The sequence below is a fragment of the Dioscorea cayenensis genome, chromosome 3, assembly GCF_009730915.1.
Source record: "Dioscorea cayenensis subsp. rotundata cultivar TDr96_F1 chromosome 3, TDr96_F1_v2_PseudoChromosome.rev07_lg8_w22 25.fasta, whole genome shotgun sequence".
Taxonomy (NCBI): Eukaryota; Viridiplantae; Streptophyta; class Magnoliopsida; order Dioscoreales; family Dioscoreaceae; genus Dioscorea; species Dioscorea cayenensis.
The window spans coordinates 821,507-840,650 of record NC_052473.1 but is presented as its reverse complement, the minus strand read 5'-3'; the positions used below and the strand labels follow the sequence as shown (position 1 = coordinate 840,650).

Here is a 19,144-nt window from a genome sequence, read left to right as displayed (position 1 = left end):
AAGTTAAAATTATAAAATCTCATATATATATATATATATATATATATATATATATATATATATATATATATATATCTTTGTGTCTTTCTCTTTTTTATTTTGCCGGTTTCTATTTGGACAGATGCGAAATGTTATTTTATATCATTTTTTTAATTATGAGATATTTTTAAACGCTTGATACTGATTCATTTATGATAAGAGTTCTTTGTATTAATTTTTATTTTTATATTAACAAAAAAAATATTTCCATTATTCATATTGGACCGTAGTGATAATAATATCTCATCACATTTTCTTTATTAACTCCCAACGAATTATTATATATATATATATGAAACAATGAGGACCCGGTGCACATGTTCTCGCACGTGCTGCGAATCTTAAGGGCCTTTCTATGTTATCCATATGTGGGCCAGAACATTCACCGGCCCATGTGATTCTACTTTTCTTTTTATTATTCTCACTCTTTGTAACTTAAAACGCTCGGATTTACATGCTATATATATTTTGAAACTTTCCAACTGGAGCAAGTGTTTCTTTCCCTTTTTTTACCATTAATTATTTTTATCTATAATTTAATAATTTTTATCTATACGAAAAAATTAGTTTATATATATATATATATATATAACAAAATGGACAAGCCACGAAATTAGAGTTACTCACATCCAGAAAATAAAACATGGAGACGCAGGCTTGGATGATAAATTTGATCCCATGCCATGGGTTTATTATCACTATTTTACTATCAAGAGAATTTAAACTCAGAATAATAAAAATTTTTTTACCTCGACTTTAATCAAGTGCGGCCGTTGTTGAGTTATGAGTGTATAAATTTTTGTTCGGATTAAATAAAATAATAAGTTTAATGGTTTAATTGTAATAAACGAAAATAACGGGGCCCTAGTTTTTAAAATATTTTATACTAATATATTTAATTATAAACAAAGGACACGTGGACAAAGCCAGCCATCGGATCTTAATCGGAGGGTTGGGATCAGACGCAGGATTGAAGAGGGGAGCCACAGAGGCAATCGTTTTTAGCGAATGACGTGGCATCGAGGTGGTCGAAAGGTGGGCCAGTTGGGATGGGCCCACATAGATGGTTATGGCTAAGGTCCAGGTGGCCCACATAGGTTGCACTAGAGAGCGTGCGTGGCACGTGACCTCTCAGCCTATTAAACGACAAATCTAAGGCGGTGAAGTAGGACCTCGCCGTGAACACGTCGGGGATCTCGCCGGCGATGGAGTTCCGGCTGAGATTCAAGATCCCGAGCCCTTGGCTCTTCAGGATGCTCGCCGGAATGTTCCCGGAGATCCGGTTGGAGTCGAGGATGAGGGAGGAGAGGACACGGGAGGAACCGAGGGTCGCCGGGATCTGGCCGGAGATGTGGTTACGGGAGAGATCGAGGTCGGCGAGCCTCGGCATGGAGCCAATAGAGATGGGGATGGAACCGCGGAGGGAGTTGCGGGCGAGAAGAGCTCGGCTGAGCATGTGGAGATTCCCGAAGTTTCTCGGGATCGAGCCGGAGATCAGGTTGTTGGAGAGATCGAGATGCATTAGGGATGAGAGAAAGGGGAGGGATCTAGGGATCTTACCGGAGATCTGGTTGTCGGCGACGTTGAGGACGGTGAGGTGGCGGAGGAGGCCGATGTTGGAAGGGAGAGGGCCGGAGAGGCGATTGCCGATGAGATCGAGGATGCGGAGAGAGGGGAGAGAGGAGGGAATGCAGGAAGGGATAGGGCCGGAGATCTGTTTCCAATCGGCGAGGATTAGGGTTGAGAGGGCGGTGAGGCGGCAGACGGAGGGGGAGATCCGGCCGGTCATGATGCCGGAGCGGGTGAGGATGGGGTCCTCGGACTCGCCGCGGAGGGAGAGATCGGCGACGCGGCCAGTGGTTGGATCGCAGCCCACGGCGTACCATTTGCAACAATCTTTGCCCGTCCAGGAGGAGAAGACACCGAGGAACGGCTCTTTGAGGGCGTCACGGATAGCGAGGAGAGCTTCACGATCGGAGGGGTTGCATGTGGCGGCGCCGGCGCCGGCGAAGAGGGGGAGAAGGAGGAGGAGCGAGAAGAGCAAGCGTGAAGCCATGGCGAGAGAGAGCTCACTGAAGAGTGGAAGCTGAGGTTAAGGTTATATTTATAGGCATTTTTATGACGATTTTGCCCTCGGTGCTTTGAGTTATTTACAGGTGAGCTTTTTTGTGTATATACCCCTGTAAAATCTCATAATTATAATATGTAAAAGGTAAGACTCTAAATTACTATTTTGTAGGGATGTTTGATTTAAAACTATTAAATTATTATCCAATGAATATTTATTTATATATAATGTATATTTTTTTTACTGTTTATGATGATCAAAGCTGTCGGATTACTATCCTACAGCTACTGTGAAATCTAGAGAAGTCCCTAGATTACTGGTTGTCACTCCTCATTGTATTATATGCATACATATATGAAGGGTTTAAATTATGTGGGTATGTATGCAGATGATTATTTATTAAAAAATAATTATTTATAACTGTTAGATGATGATCAAACTACTATTATTCATATAAATACTGTACAGATTATTGTGTATAATTACTCTGTTTAAAATTATTTATAAATTGATCATAGCTGTTGGATTAGAATTTAACAGCTATTATAAATGTTTTTAGATTTGAAATGTAAAGATATCATAACTGCAAAAATTTCCTAATTATAAATTTTACAAGGGGGTATATTGAAATATGATGAGTTTTTTATGTTAAGACGCGTGAAAACATTTAAAATATTTATTTAAGGATATTTTTATATAATCCAGATTGTTAAAATCCACGTGGCAAGATCTTGACCGCTGAGAAGGAGGAAACGGTGGCTTGTAGTGCTGCTTCTATAAGAACATGGGCCGTGTAAGCTGGATGGGGAACACGTGGCCCACTGCATGTGACAAGGCCCATATAATTATACATCTTGATTAAAAACCCTTTTTTATTACTCAAAATAAACAACTAATATTTTAAATTTAAAACATAGTTAGACGCACATAAGACAAATTTTTTTTTATATAGAATTAAATTCACATTATAATTTAGAAAAATATAAAAATGATGAACCGATCAATGTGTAGGTGGATTGGCCTTTCTTGAGATATGAGCATAACATTAAAGATTAGTACTGGTGTGTTATGTGACACCTTGGCGTCATCAATAGTAGTGAGATGCAGATGAAACATTATTGATAATAATTTTTATTATGTCTCATCTACTAAACAACTCAAATAATAGAGTACATGCATTGTAAAAATAGTATTAAACTTTTTCCAAATTTCTTGGTAAAACATCTTATGGTAATGTGACGCCTATTATTATCATTATAAACAGTTAAAACCATATATATATATATATATAAGTCTGCACCCACGGCATTATATCATTATCATAATAGGTGAGTGGTAAAATATTTAACTCCTCGTATAAGAGATCGTAAAAGAGATCAACATTTAATTAAAAATATATATGTGGACTTTTTATCCACATTGTAATAATAATAATAATAATAATAATTGTTAATAACATGTGTTGATGTACATGTGAAAAATAAAAATAAAAAAACCCCTCACCGAATCTTCACCTAATCCTCATCATTTTTTTCTTATTAATTAAGAGAATGAGGGTTGTCTCCGGTGTACCATTTAGAGAAGTGAATGAGAGTGAGAGAGAAAATGGAAAAAATTAGGAAGAACAAAAATTATAGAGTTTGTATTGCTTCTATTAAAAAAGAAAAAAAAAATTGTTGTTCTTTTTGTTAATAAAAAGCTTGTAACTCGTATTTTTACTATAGCAAAAATTTTCTACCTTATATGTGATTTTTACCTTAATTTATTATTATTATTATTTTCAAATATTTTTGCCGCGATCCACTCTACCAAGTTCTGTAACTTCATAACATAATAATAATAAATAAATAAATAAATAAATAAATAAAAATGACACCGTTATAAACTTGGTTTATATATAATTTAAAATTATCAAACCACATTGCTATTTGTAGATGGTGTGCCAACTATGCATGTGCACATGGAACTTCTTGCCCCATCATTATCATCTCATGTTACTTCAATAGATTTTGATGTCATGACTAGATATTTATTTATTTAGGGTTGTTTTCATGGGCACAAAATATATTCTGATTATTGACTAGACTTCATGTCAATTATTCAAATTATATAAATTTTTTAAATAAAAAGTGCAAAAGATTAAGGCCAGACATATTAATATAATACAAATAAATTTTTATGATACATATGAACATATGAATGCAAGTTTTGCAAAATAAATTTATCTTATAAAAACATGAAAGAAAATATTTGAATTGGCAGGAGATGGGGGATCTCAACTCTTCACCTAAAAGCAAACAACTTGTGATTGGATCTTATTGTTAAATGCAGTATAGAGTTCCTCACACGACACTGGCTTTGCTTGGATAAAGTGAAGGAAGGTTTTGTAAAATAAAATAGAGTAGGATAAAGTAAGATAAAATAATGTAAAAGGAGGTTTTAAGTTATACCTTGTTTGGATTGAAGATAAAATAAATGGAGGTTATCAAACCTTGTAGTGTTTGGATTGAGGATAATATAAGGTAAGAGTTTATATAAAATTACTAAAATGCCCTTGAAGTTATATATTGGGCTTGTTTGGATGAGCTTTTGGAAAACCTAGAAGTGTTTTTTTTAAGTTAAACACTTCTGGATTCAGAAACATGTTGTATTAGTTTTTCCTAAAGTAGAAGTTGTAAAAAAGTCGACAAAAGCGTTTTTTTCGGGCTAGTCAGTGAGCAGCGAAAAAAGCTTTTTAGTTTATTTTTTTACATGCTTTCTGTAAAAACTAATACAAACATAAAATATAAAAAGTGCTTAACTACTCCTGAAAGCACTTTTTTTCCCCAAGACTTCTATCGAACTTATATTTTTTGAGAAGCAAGCCCAAACAAGGCCATTGTATTTTGAGCTAATTTTACATATACAATATTATTTTTGTAAATTGAATATTCTTATTTGATAATTTACAATATTTTACTATTTTATTCCAATATAAAACTATACATATTATATGGGGCATGCATATAATTACCTAATTTTAGGAGGGGTATTTTCGTCATGAAAAATATTCAACCCACCAAAACCCCCTAATTTGGAGGGTTGAAAAAGGGGATTAAATGGAGGTTTTTCAACACTCCATTTAACACCCAAATACCTTATCTTGTGTACAATTTTAGATCTAAACAAAGGTTGGTCCATAACCTTTCTTTACAAACCTTCATTTACCCCCTCCCAAGCAAGCTCTTAGAATTAGAAGATGAGTGAGTAGAAATGGAGTGAAGTGAGCAATAATCAGTGTCTTGTCCATAAACTTATTTGTTTCTATTTTTTCATAAACTTATTTGTCATGGTTCATTCGGAGTTGTGTACTTTATTTATTTATTTTTGTTTTACTGTCTGTTGTTTTTATTTTATATTTCTTTTCCAGTTTTTATGTAGAGTTGGATGTTTTTCTTTGTTTTTTTTTTACAAATAAATAATATTTTTCTATTTTTTAAAATATTTTTCTATAATTAAATGGAAATCTGTATTTTAAATTTTTTATTATTTTTTAAAATAACATTTATTTAATTATTTTTAAGACAAAAAAAAAATGAAATTCCAACTAGAAAGGGAGGAGGTAAGCTCACCGCGCGTTGCATCTCACTCTTTCCGAACCAACGAAGCTATTCTTTTCTTTCTCGTTCTCTCTTCAAATTCTCTTCGCCGAAGCAATCTCTCCAGTGATATCGTGTCTCCATTCGCGTTTCTTCAATCCAATCTCCAGCTTCTCCGAAACCCTAGGTGATCCTTCTACCCTTTTTTCAATACTTTGAATTGTTTATTGCTTGATTCTTCATGCTTTGATCTGTTTTTCTTAATCATGTATTTGAATTTCTGGGAATTTACTTTATGGTTGTGGATCGATGTTGATTGCGGTTGGAGGTGATTGTGTTTTAGATTTGATTGTTGGATGTAATTTATTGGAAGTTTTTGTGTTGTGTGGATTAGTGTATGATTGTTTTTGATTGGTATTGGAGTTGGCAGTCGATGTACTGCCAATCGGAACTTGGTTTTATGGAAATTGCAGCTGTATATTGTAGTGAGGGAATGCTGGGTTTGTTTTCTTCTTGCAGTTCTAGTAGCAATCTAGCTCAGTGCTTAGGAATTTGAGGGAAAAATTGCATTTTGAGGTACAATGAATTCGATGATTATATTTTGTGTGTTGGTTTTTTTATTAGACTTGTTTTTGTGAATCATAGATATTTGAAAGGAAGTGATGGAGGGGAAATAATCCCAGGAATATAAAATGGAGAGGTGAGTTTAAGTTAAGAGGGAGAAAAGGGTAGAAAGATTTTGAGAGCTGAAATGGTTTGAAGTTTGAAGGGAGAGAAGCATCTTGTTAAAAATGTTTAGACTTTTTGGTGGTCTTTGACTCTTGGTGGTATTTAGGGTACTGTATAGCCATTGTGTGCGTCTTGCTATGCCTAAGGCTAGAGGCCAAATGGAATTCCAATGGCTAGCATATCTCTTTGAGCTGCCCTTTACATATGCCCATCATTGTTAGTTTTGCTCATTTTATCTTTGAATTTCTTGAGAAACTAAAATTCGAAAGCTCTGACTTTTGTGTTCCTTTTATGTTCTGGTCTATGCTCTTAGCATCTAACAGAAAAACATTAGGCTCTATTCTATATTGTCAGGGTCTTTCAAATTAAATTTTGGATTTCAAATCATGCCCAATCATCAAAATTGTGAAGACCTAATGTAATATGAGGAGGTTCTATGTTTTGGTTAAGCGGTGATTCTGATTGAGAATGCTATGAGAACTATGAAAATAGCAAAATGGAAGCCGCTCAATGCTGCAGCTTTGTTTAATTGAACTATGCACAAATTATACCAAACATACAACTGATGCATTTGTTTATTTCTGTTGCTGAGGAGATTAGCTTGGTTAGGAGAGGCCATGAATGAGGATTATTGCTCTATTAAGGTTTAGAAAATTATATATGTCAAGATACCAATCAATATACTTCAGCATTGAGTTCTAGGTTATTAGACATGCTTTACTTTTGTTCTTACTATTGCTGCAAGATGGATGATGGTGGTTTTTTCATTGTAGGAAGCATGATATTTTGTGTTTTTTTTTACTTAAACATGCGCTACTAGCATGAGTACTTTCTTCTGTAAGTCACAGGAGAAAGAGTTCTCAACTGATGAAAGTACATTGTTACTGGCAAATAATCGAAAATTACTTAGTACCCAAGAATGAGTAAAAATTTTGAAATTTGACTTGTTCAGGAGAAAGTATCTATGAGAAATGCTTGGTAAGATGGCAATGGTGTCTCTTCCGTGTTCCAATTCTTGCACTTTATATGTTCAGTCCAACCACTTCAAGCAAAGATTGTCTTGTTCTACAATATGCAAGATTTTTCATTCATCATCTTTTAGTTCTGAGTCATCTGAAGCATCAGAAGCTTCTTTGAGTGTTTCGCATTCCAAGCAAAAAGGAAGTTTTTATCCGTTTACCATGGCCACTTCACTAAGCTCAATGGGACGGCAGTTGCGTCATGGACTGTCTAGGCGTCGCAGCTTGAGCTTGAAGTTTTCTGTGCCAACACAAGACAAAGCTTCTAAACAGCGTTGGAACACAAGGTTTGCATCCTGGGCATTAGGAACTGCTTCAGTTGGAATGTGTTTGAGCTTTTCGACATCTAGCCCTGTATGTGCTGAATCTCCTAGTGAAATTGATGATGAAAATAATGGAGAAAGTAAATCATCCTCTATCACTTCTCATGGAAAGAAGGTTTATACTGATTATTCCATTACAGGTAATCCGAAGTGTGTTGTTGAGTGATCCATTCGTGTCCATTGAACTTATGTTAGTTTGTGCTAATACATTTACTGGATTTCTCTGACCTCAATTTACAAACTTGTAGGCATACCAGGAGATGGGAGATGCTTGTTCCGCTCTATAGTACATGGTGCATGCCTCCGATCTGGTACAAAATTGGTCAATGAGAGTGATCAGAGGAAACTAGCAGATGAATTGAGGGCTCAGGTATTTTTCTTCCTAACAGCAATGTTTGGGTCATTTCTCTGAAATGCACTACAAGAGCTTAATATAATTGAGTACTCTGCTCTACTTGGCGAAAGTAGTTTTCTTGCCTTGCCTGTTACAGTTCTTGTGTATCTATTCACTTTTCTCATTTTTTTAATATCATGCTGTTCTGAGCGTTTCAGGTTGCTGATGAACTTGTTCACAGGCGTGCAGAAAGTGAATGGTGAGCTAAATAACATACTTGGGTTGCAATTTGGGGTCATTCTCCTATTGAATGAAGTTGTTTCATAATCTGCTGAACTGCATAATTTGTTAGTAACTTAGTACTAAATTTCTCAAGGATAAGTCCAAGTAATAAGAATTGTAAAAGAGCATGGAAGATATATTGAAATAAGGTGAGCATGATACTTTTTGGGTTATTTGATGCCAAGGCTGATTAACTGATCCTCTTGCAGGTTTATTGAGGGTAATTTTGATACATATGTTGCCCAGATTAGAAGGCCGCATGTATGGGGAGGGGAACCAGAGCTGATAATGGCTTCACATGTTCTCCAGTATATCACATTCAGCCCTTTTGATGCTCATTTTATTGAATAATGTTATGGCTTTCACCAAACCTTGAATACATGCACTGAACCATTTGCTAGGATGTCTAGAACAGGCCAAGATTTCAACTTTGAGACTATGGGATTTGAAAGCAGTCAGTATTGTCTCCTTCAGCGATCTTGATTACTGAGTTGCTTACTAATATGCTTAATAGTCATCTTTTAGTTTTAGATCCTAAATATGGTAAACTTATGTAGACAAAAGCAAATATCTTTCTTTAGAAGTGGTTGCCAAATCTTTTGCTCCCTTCATCTTAGAGACTTTTCAGGAAGAGTAGAGAGAAGTTAAAATCCAGAAAAGCAGTCTCAATTAAACTTAAATCACTCTTAAGTCTTACTTGATACTTACAGGGTGTCATCTGGGTTTCAAAAGAGAGATAGATGATTGAACCTGGTTTATTGATTTTTCCATTTTGGTAGGGTGCCTATCACAGTTTATATGCTTAACGAAGAAGCTGGTGGTTTGATTTCAATTGCTGAATACGGTCAAGAATATGGGAAGGAGAATCCAATTCGAGTTCTTTATCATGGATATGGGCATTATGACTCATTACAAATTCCTGCTAAAAAAGCTGCTTCACCAAAGAATATAGCCTCTCGTATGTGAAGGAGACGGTGCAGATGGTGAGTTGGCATATAATCTGCTTTGATTGCATTTTTTGATCTTCCTGGAATTTGTAGATGCTATCCTGTTTGTTCTGGTTTATCTATATAAAAAGCTGTATGTATTTTTCAAAATCTTCTCTGCAAAGTAGCTAGTGAAAATGTTGGAACCAGGAACACTAGAACAACTCTAATTATGCAATGACATACTACTTACGAAGATACAGGCTATCATGTATATGTAATTTCTTGCCAATTGTATTAGAATAGTGTCGTATGAACAATGGCTGTTATTAATTAAGTGACCTGCATGCACTCACACTCATTAGGACATAACTTGACCTGTGCCCACTAGGACCACTACTTTATGAATCATTAAAAGGTACCTACCGCCTATTATTTTTTACGGTGATCAGAGATCATCGTGGACCTAGGCATGCCCAGCACAGATCTGCCAACTAACCTACTTCTCCTATACGGTTCCAAGGTCAACAAGAGCAGTAGATAGATCATTGGCAGAGGGAATTGAACGATGTCAGTGATAATGGATTCATTCATTTTTGAGCAGTATAGAATAAATTTGTGGTGGTCAAGCATGACAGGATCTAAGACGAACAATTACGTATATTTCACAGAAATGTTACTTTCCACAATGACAGTTTTATTATAGAGTCTTAGTATAGGAGACTTCTTATTCAAGAACACAAATTCAAATGCTTTTCGAAGTTCTGCTTTGCAAGTGTTTCATAATCTAATTTATTCCTTTATAACTGATATGGCTACAATGTTCGCTTTGTTTGAACTATGTGATGGGAAATTTAGTCGAAGTTCCCAACACATTTTCTTAGCCAAACTAATTTTAGTATGCCTTCAAAACCTAGTATCACAATGATCTCTTACCAATAACCATACACTTTTTACTTGGTGATGATATTTATCAAATAACTTTATGAGAAACACAACCAATTTATTTATTTTTCTGTTTAACAGGGCTTCTGAAGACTTTCAATGGCAAAGTGCAGAGTACTACATTCAGTATACAACATTGTAACATTACTGCAACCGGCGCACGAAGTGAAATACGAGTAAAAACACTAATTCTCAGGTGTTGTATCTCCAACTCTCGTCGCTTTTCTCCTAACTCAGCGTACATACGATCAATACGGAATTTGAAGAATAACTTGTTTAGCGGATAATGAAACATCAACTCTCTTTCTCTTTCGCTTATATTGATAGATCAAAACAAAATTATCGCTTGAATACTCTGTTGTTTGTGCATGTTTTGTGACATTAACCTCAAAAGTTTTTACTTGGTATGCTTTTGTTAAATCCTTCCATTTTCATTTTTACTTAAAAGTAAAAAGTAAAAAGTATTTCTGTGAATGTTTTGTTGTCTGAAGTGCATAACTTATTCAGTTACTTTCATGCTTTCTAGTGACTAGAATCACTGTGAAACAAACATTATCATGTGGTCAAAAAATTGGTCCAAATTATGAAACCCACCAACCAGACCTTTCCATTTCTTGGTTTTGTTGCAGTGGCTGCCAGAGCATCTCTTTCTTCAAATTGTTTATCTTTGGGTGAAATACTAAAATTACCATTTTACCCTTTGATTTTTAATAAATGATTTGTGTTTATTTCACTTGCTGGTCTTGTGACTATTTCTCTGAATTTATTCTGGTAAAACTATTTAAAGATCTATTATTATCAAACAAAAGTATCTAATTATTATAAATAAACTATTGTTTTATTATTCAGTATATAAGTTAATTTTATCTTAAATTTGTAATATCAAGGGAAAATGTTCATTATTTCATCTAACCCATAAAATAAATCAACGGTATTTTTTTTAAAAATAAATTTATAATAGAAGGGGTAAAGGGATTTACCTATCTTAAGAAATGGATTAAATTCATAATAAAAAAAGTTTATATATTGTGTAGTTTAGACATGTGCATATATAATCTAGTTTTAAGCAATAAAAAAAGTATAATACCCTAGTTGGTCCCTCTACTTCTCTCTCTTTTCTTTTGCACTTCAATGAGAAATCTCCATTAGTCCTCTATTTTTGAAAATGTCTCATTTAGTTAAAAATCTCCATTGGTTTACCTACTTTTTGAAATGTCTATGTATTCCTCTAAGTGGGACATTTTTAAAAATAGAGGACTTAGAGAGACTTTTTCTAAGTGAGCACGTTTTCAAAGTGAAAGGGACTAATCGGAGCGTTCAAGATAGGGGCCAAAAGAAGAAAAGATCATCAGACTGACTATTTGGTGATTATACCATAAAAAAAAGCACAAAAATTTATGTGTAAAATAAAATTAAATAAAAAATTACAACATAGAACAAAAATTAATATTTTGTTTTTTTTTTTTTTAAAAAAAATGGTGACAAATTGGATGCAAAATCTTGAGTATGTTGGTCCTTGAATAGTTCGTTATCCATTTGTGTTGGATTTCTATATATAATATAATATTATATATATATATATATATTTCATTTTAGAGATATTTGTGGTTATTCAGAGTATATTTTTCAAGAATAATAATAACCACAGAAAAATAAATATATTTTATATTTTAACAATACATAAAAATTAAATAAAGAGTTATTATTATTATTATTATTATTATTTTTTTACACTGAAAAAGATAGACAGAACCGGCGCTAAACGCGCTGAAAGGACCTGAGATAATGCCATAAAAAATAATTGACGGTTAAAATATACCTCATAACAAAACTTATGATAACCTATACCCAATAAAACGACAAAACAACGAACACCTATTTGTTTTCCTACCTTTGTGGATTTGTCTCCATTCGCGAGTCCATTTAAAATTAAAAGGTCGAGAAGGAGTACTATACCGTACACAAAAACCAATAGTTAAAAGTGAAACCCAGTGGGAACCACCCCAAAATACCCCCTAAATATATATATATACATATTAAAAGAAAATTTATATATATATATATCCTTGTGAAAATAGTAAATTATTACTCCCTCCCCCGTTTATTCTTAGTGGCAATAGTTTTTTAGTTTTTATTTATTTATTTTACTTGTATTTTCGAAAATTTTATATATACTTTTTCAAATATATTTTAAATGAGGGTGATATAGAAAAGTTAATATAATTTTTATAAATATTAGGTTACCAATTTTTCAACCAGTAAATTAAGTAAAATTGACAAGTAAAAAAAACTGAAAGGAATAATTTCTTTCATATATTTTGACAAAAATATCTATATTTATTTATTTAAATTAAAAATATATACAGATGACTTATAAACTTTTCGAAAATAAATTATTCTATTATATAATCTCTGGAGGGAAGAAAAAAATGTTTCATCTAGATCTTTTCATAAGGAGGACTCAAACATGAGACCCCTCAACTCTAATACAAGGTGAGTACCTCTGGATAATCCAGGGAATAAAAAGTGTTTCTCATCTTGACGTCTCACAAGAAGAGACTCAAACTCGAGACCCTTCAAATATAATACAAAGTGAGTATCACTGAACAATTATTTTATGATAATTTAGAAAAATTGTTTATAATAAAATCTGAAATAAATTTAATTTAATTTAATTTAATTTAATCTCAAGGGGTTATGAGTAATTTTATTTTTTTAAAAAAATGTACAGTGAGAACAATATAAAAAACCTCCAATTTACAACCCAAAATAACATCGTCAAATCACAGACATCCACATCATCAAACCCAGGTTTATTATCTTGTACCGCAGGCACATCTCTCAATATTTTTCAAATATTACGGTATTATTTATTTCCCGGGCTTTCTCTCTCCTCCAACCATTCCCCGACAAAAGCATCACGCCCAGCTCGCGCCCCAATGCATCCTTAATTACCAAATTACCCTCACCGTACATACATCCAACGGTCAACGCTCACTAAAACGTACTTAATCTCACGAATCTCGATGCGATTGTCATGTCTATTTCCGTCATTTCGCAATAAAACCTCTTTTTCAAACCCCATCTTCTCTTTCTCTCTATTTCCGGCAATGGCGGCGTTGTAGACGGAGCTCATCAATGGCGGCGATCTCCGGCGATCTCGTGGTTCGGTTCTCTGCCGGCGAGCTCCTTCTCGTCCTCATCCTCGTTCTCGTCCTCCTCCGATCGACGGCGGCACTCACTGATGATGGTCTGGTGTTGCTGACCCTGAAGTCCGCCGTCGAGGAAGACCCCGGCCACGCTCTCGCCGGCTGGAGAGACATTGATGCTGAGCCTTGCTCATGGCCTGGCGTTTCCTGCCACCATGGCCGCGTCACTGGCCTCTCCCTTTCCAATGCTTCTCTCCTTGGCTATCTCCCGTCGGAGCTCTCCTCCTCACTGACCTAGAAAGCCTTGTGCTTCCTCGGAACCGTCTCTCCGGCCACATTCCTCCGGCCATTGCTGCTCTTCGTTTCCTCAGCACTCTTGATCTCTCCTGCAACTTCCTCACTGGTCCGATTCCCGCCGGAATCGGCGATCTTAAGTCTCTTGCTCATCTTGATCTCTCCTCCAACCGCCTCAACGGAACCCTACCGCCGTCTATCGCATCGCTTCCTCACCTCGTTGGGATCTTGAATCTCTCGTCTAATCTCCTCTCTGGCAAGGTCCCGATGGAGTATGGGGAGATTCCGGTCGCCGTCAGCCTCGACCTCCGCCATAACAACCTCTCCGGTGAGATCCCTCAGTCCGGCTCTCTTCTCAACCAAGGGCCCACTGCCTTCGCCGGAAACCCTTATCTTTGCGGATTTCCGCTGAAAATCTCATGTGTTGCTTCAAGCCAAAATCCCAACGTGCCGAAACCAAACCCTAGAATCACCCTAAACCCTAGCACGGTGAATGCCACACCAGTGGAGGAAGGAGGAAAGAGAAAGCCTGCGGTTGCGGTGCCGATTTTGGCAACGGTGGTAGCGGCTGCGATTCTGGCGGTGGTGGTGCTCCAGTGGCAGCTCCGGCGGAGGAGAGGAGAAGGGAGAAGGAGAAGGATGGGGAGAAGGAGGAGAGGAGAGGAGGTGGAGAAGGCGAGGTGTACGTCGCGGTGGATGAAGGGTTCGTGATGGAGCTGGAGGAGCTTCTACGAGCCTCGGCGTACGTTGTGGGGAAGAGCCGTGGAGGAATCGTCTACAAGGTGGTGGCTGGACGGTCACCGGCCGTGGCAGTGCGGCGACTCAGTGAAGGGGATGATGAGGAATCTGGCGGAGGCTCCGGTGATGAGTGGCGCCGGCGAAGGGCCTTTGAGGCGGAGGCCATGGCCATTGGAAGGGCGAGGCATCCTAATGTGGTGAGCTTAAGAGCTTACTATTACGCTCAGGATGAGAAGTTGCTCATCTATGACTACATCTCCAATGGGAGCTTGCACTCCCATCTTCATGGTAAGCTCACTGACTTCTTCTTCTTCTTCTTCTTCTTCTTCTGGTACTGTTTTCATTGATTATATTCTTTAGAAGTTGATCTTTATCTTGAATTATTTGCTTATTACTTCAAAATTATTGTGAACTTGAAAAGCTGAAAGCTTTAGAGCAAAAAGGAAAGGAAATTTTAGAGGTAAATGGCATTCTTAGCATAGAGTATTTTGCTTGTGAAAATAGCAGCAATGGGTTATCTAATCTGGTCTTTGGATTGTATTCAAGGTGGAATGCTGTATTTCTCTTGATAAACTGCATGATTACCGCTTTTCCTAAGAGATGGGTGTTGGCAAAGTTGGAATAGTTTTGATGAATTAAAAGGTGGTAGCTATAGTTGTTGTTCACGTGAGAAATTCTTTGACACTGTAGTGATTTTGGGTAATCTATTAGTTTCATGGGCAATGCATGAAATTTTAGAAGCTATGAATTGAGAAACTTTTTTTGTCATCCAATATTCACAACAATTATCACTAACAGTCTTGAAAATATTCTCTGCTAGGTTTGGCATTTTTAGTACTATTACAAGACGTCAACTGATCTATTCCTGTTTATCTTCTTTGATTGCTTCACTCAATTGAATGTATGAACTTGCAGAACTGAATCAAACTGCAGCTCCCCTTTCCTGGGCAGTGAGGCTTGGTATCATTAAAGGGGCGGCTAGAGGGGCTCACTTATCTTCATGAGTGCAACCCGAGGAAGTATGTCCATGGGAACATCAAGAGCTCGAAGATTCTCCTAGATGATGATTTTAACCCTTATATCTCTGGTTTTGGCCTTACCCGTCTTATCTCTGGTGCCCATAAGCTTTCCCACTCTACATCTAAGAAGCTCACTTCCACTCACATTGCCGCCTCTGCTAGTTCCTACTTGGCTCCAGAGGCCCGTACTCCTGGCACTATTATAACTCAGAAATGTGATGTCTATGCTTTTGGGATAATCCTGTTGGAGGTTCTCACAGGCCGGTTACCTGGTTCGAAAACAGATGATGATAATGTGGAGTTGGAAGGGTTTGTGAGGAGAGCTTTCAAAGAGGAACGACCACTATCCGAGGTGGTGGATCCATCTCTTCTGCATGAGGTTTACGCCAAGAAGCAAGTGCTTGCAGTCTTCCATGTGGCATTGGGTTGCACTGAGTCTGACCCGGAATTGAGGCCTAGAATGAGATCTATCTCAGAAAACCTCGATCGAGTTGGTGAACCACTCTCACACTGAAAGTTCGGCTTCATGGTTTGTCTGACATCTTATTTTGTTGTTTCCTAAGTTTTAGTGTTTGGCTAAATATCGAAGTTATTTGCTGTTGCTGATGCTGTGTGACCCTTTTGTAATTTCTTCTTTCTTTCTTGCTTCTTTTTTATTTTTGGTTGCAGAGTAAGCAAATCTTAGATTTGAAGGTTTGCAAGACTAAATTGTTGTGCAATACCCTGCAGATACTTAGGCCTTGTATTTTCAAAACTCTAGTGATATTACTTCTTCTGAAGCTGTTACCTCCAGCTTAGTTTAGTGTCTGTTGCTCGGGATTTCTATTCGATAGAATTATATTAACTTTTTATCTTCATCCCTCAGTGAAAATATGCAGAGCTAGTGATGGAGCACAGCTACAACAGTCATTGCAAAGAACCATAAACTAAGGTGCCTTTTTTTTTTTTTTTTTTGTGCCAAGATGAGCGGCTAAGTCATTAAGAAAGGCAGGGGCGTGCACAAGTTTCGGCAGAGCAAGTGAGAGCAGAGCCCACGCAAGTGGGGGGGCGGACCAAGGTGCTTTCTCTCTTGCTTCTCACTTTGTTACATGCTTTGATTGTTTGAACTAATCCTGTATGATCCAACTGTTCTAGTTATCTCTAATTCAAATTGTTCTTATGACGCTATCAATGTGCTGCTCTGGCCCAAAACCATTCATATTCTTATATTTTTATCATTTGCATGTGTTCATCATGTCATCATTTTTTTATATTTTCATTTCTGTTTCAGTTCTAAGTAGTCCATTAATGATTATTTCATCAATGTGTGTACACTTGAGTTAGAAGTTTTATCTATTGGTTTAATATGAGCAAGTCAATAAGGTTTGTCCTTCTGAATTAATGTTTAGTAGACTATTAGAAAATCAATAAGGTTTGTACTTTGAGTTATAGTTTGATATTTTGAGTATAATATCATTGATTATTAGCAAGTCAAAAACTGAACTATTTGTCCATCTTATCATGTGTCCTTGTTGGTTGTAATAATGTCTAAATTTATTACCTTTGCAGTGGCATAAATTTCTTTAATAGTACACAACAAACATTTTGGCATTTTTTTACACTTCTTTTTAACTGTTTAAATGGATAATCCTTATCTTTCAAACAGGTAGTTAAAATTTCATCCTCATCCCTTAAAACCTTTCCCTTTTTGGCAATAAATAAAGAACACAATAACCTCACACCTCTCCCTAATTGATTGATTAATTTATAGGTTAGTTTGTTAAACCCTTTTAATCCAATTGAGAATGATAGTTCTCAATGAAGTAGTTCTTATCCACTTCCCACAAAACCTTAATATTAATTTTCTTAATGAAATGTTAGTTTTTAAAAAATAATAATAATAATAATAATAAGAAATAGAATATTTTTCTGTCATTTTCTACTAAATGTGACTTGATAAATCTTTGTAATTTTTTTCTTGAAAAAAAGAAAAAAGAGAAGATAGAATCTCACTAGTCATTGATGCTAATATGTGTCCAAGTCCACCCCTTTTTTTTGTCCATAGTACCATAATGTTTTTATTGTTTTTATGATGATAAATAGAATGAGCATCAAATGTAGGACATTCCCCCAATTGCTTTGAAAAGTAACCACATTATTATAATAATTATAATAGTAATTATAATAATTATTATTGTAACTTGATCAAGCTTAGTCAATTAGTAGAAATATGACACACCACACATGCCTTGTTTCCCTCCCCACCAACATTGCCCACTTGATATGTCTTCATGTTTACTATGTTTTTATTTATTTATTATTATTTAGAAAAAAAAATTACACTAATAAAAAATTTTGAGTAATTTAGAAACATACATGAAACATGAAAGACATCATTTGATGGTTGTTAGGAAACATTATAATCTTGAACAACAACTAATTGATATATATATATATATATTGAGTAATTTCAAATGAAGTTTAATTTATTAGTGAAAATTTTATTTTTTTAATTTATAGGAATAAAATAAAATGGTATATGTTCTCAAGAACATTACTTAGAACCAAAGAACATATGCACACGAATCTTGATGTTAATCCTGTATTTAAATTCCATCTCCACTTGCCTAAAGATTCGTGCATGATTAGGGTTCTATTTTGATGACCTTATTTTAAGATATGTTCCCTTATGCTAAGCAAATTCCAAGATCAACCTCTTGATGGCAATTGATGATGAATCAATAGAATCCTTGTCTAATTGACTTTAAAAGTTTAAATCCAAAATTTATTACCTTTTTTTTATTTCATTAATCATACCTTAATTTAGCATTATGTGACTTTGACGTGCATGATTAATTAATTTAATTCCTTTCTTAATAACTTCTTACGTGTATTAATATTATCCACAATCATATAAATTCATTAACTTTAATTAAGTTAAAGTAGGTTATATGACAAACCTAAATTATTAGTTTTAAATGAAAGAGTTGGTCTAGGTTGTTAGCTTAATGACCATGAAATCAAGAGCTTAATTAGTTGTTTAAGTAGTAACAAACTCTTAATCCTTAATTGATTCATTAAATGAGAGTTTGGCTCGTTTATCAATTAATAACAGCTGTTAATCACGTTGGATTAGAGATTAATTAAAGCATGCAAATCTAATTATTAAGGACTATCAAAATCTTAATCTCCGTCTTGGCCGCCATGCAAAACTCAAACACCAAAAAGCTTTTGTTTGTCACTTAAGGAACAGCAAATAAAAAATTATTTTTATTTGTTTATATATTTCTAATAAAAAATTAATTAAAAAAATTTAGAATAATTAATAGTTATTTCTTAAACTTTTTATTTATTATTATATTTAAATCCTACAAATTTTTAATAATTATTCAATTTATATTTTTTACGTATGTTTCTCAAATCTTTATACGGTAAACGGTAGTTTATTACTATTATTTTTTTTGCAGAAAAGATGAATAAATCATTTAATTAAATAAAATATAATATATAGCACGAGAGATGTAGTTATAATAGAAAAAAATCCACTAGACGAGGGTAAAATTAAAACTACAGCCAACGACCATTCTTGGCTTTATTCGCAGACGTGCCTCTACGTAGGGCTGTTCGCCTCAGTGTCGAACGTGGGCCTCCCGAGCTGATCCCTCATTTCATGCAGAGTGAGGCAGCAGTGGATGAGCTAGCTTTCATGATTCGTCCCCTGA

The 19,144-nt window shown here is 35.2% G+C and overlaps 2 protein-coding genes and 1 pseudogene across 2 annotated transcripts; 2 read left to right on the top strand and 1 right to left on the bottom strand.

Moving 5' to 3' along the window:
- Nucleotides 1–847: 847 nt before the first annotated feature.
- Nucleotides 848–2,108, bottom strand: LOC120282802 (DNA damage-repair/toleration protein DRT100-like). The gene has a single exon (XM_039289650.1). The coding sequence runs from the start codon at nucleotides 2,093–2,095 to the stop codon at nucleotides 998–1,000; it is 1,098 nt and encodes a 365-aa protein (XP_039145584.1). The 5' UTR covers nucleotides 2,096–2,108; the 3' UTR covers nucleotides 848–997.
- Nucleotides 2,109–5,723: 3,615 nt separating this feature from the next.
- Nucleotides 5,724–10,594, top strand: LOC120256339 (OVARIAN TUMOR DOMAIN-containing deubiquitinating enzyme 4-like). Its single transcript, XM_039264038.1, has 7 exons — nucleotides 5,724–5,872; nucleotides 7,367–7,896; nucleotides 8,005–8,126; nucleotides 8,309–8,349; nucleotides 8,582–8,680; nucleotides 9,152–9,355; nucleotides 10,325–10,594. The coding sequence occupies exons 2-6, from the start codon at nucleotides 7,386–7,388 to the stop codon at nucleotides 9,336–9,338; spliced, it is 960 nt and encodes a 319-aa protein (XP_039119972.1). The 5' UTR covers nucleotides 5,724–5,872; nucleotides 7,367–7,385; the 3' UTR covers nucleotides 9,339–9,355; nucleotides 10,325–10,594.
- A 2,652-nt stretch (nucleotides 10,595–13,246) lies between these two features.
- Nucleotides 13,247–15,570, top strand: LOC120257415 (annotated as a pseudogene).
- Nucleotides 15,571–19,144: the final 3,574 nt, after the last annotated feature.

Bases quoted from the DNA above. Each gene is read 5' to 3' on its own strand.
- LOC120282802 (XM_039289650.1), bottom strand. From the start codon at position 2,095: ATGGCTTCACGCTTGCTCTTCTCGCTCCTCCTCCTTCTCCCCCTCTTC.
- LOC120256339 (XM_039264038.1), top strand. From the start codon at position 7,386: ATGCTTGGTAAGATGGCAATGGTGTCTCTTCCGTGTTCCAATTCTTGC. The intron at 7,897-8,004 runs GTAATCCGAAGT...ACAAACTTGTAG, and splicing joins TACTGATTATTCCATTACAG to GCATACCAGGAGATGGGAGA. The intron at 8,350-8,581 runs GTGAGCTAAATA...ATCCTCTTGCAG, and splicing joins AGGCGTGCAGAAAGTGAATG to GTTTATTGAGGGTAATTTTG.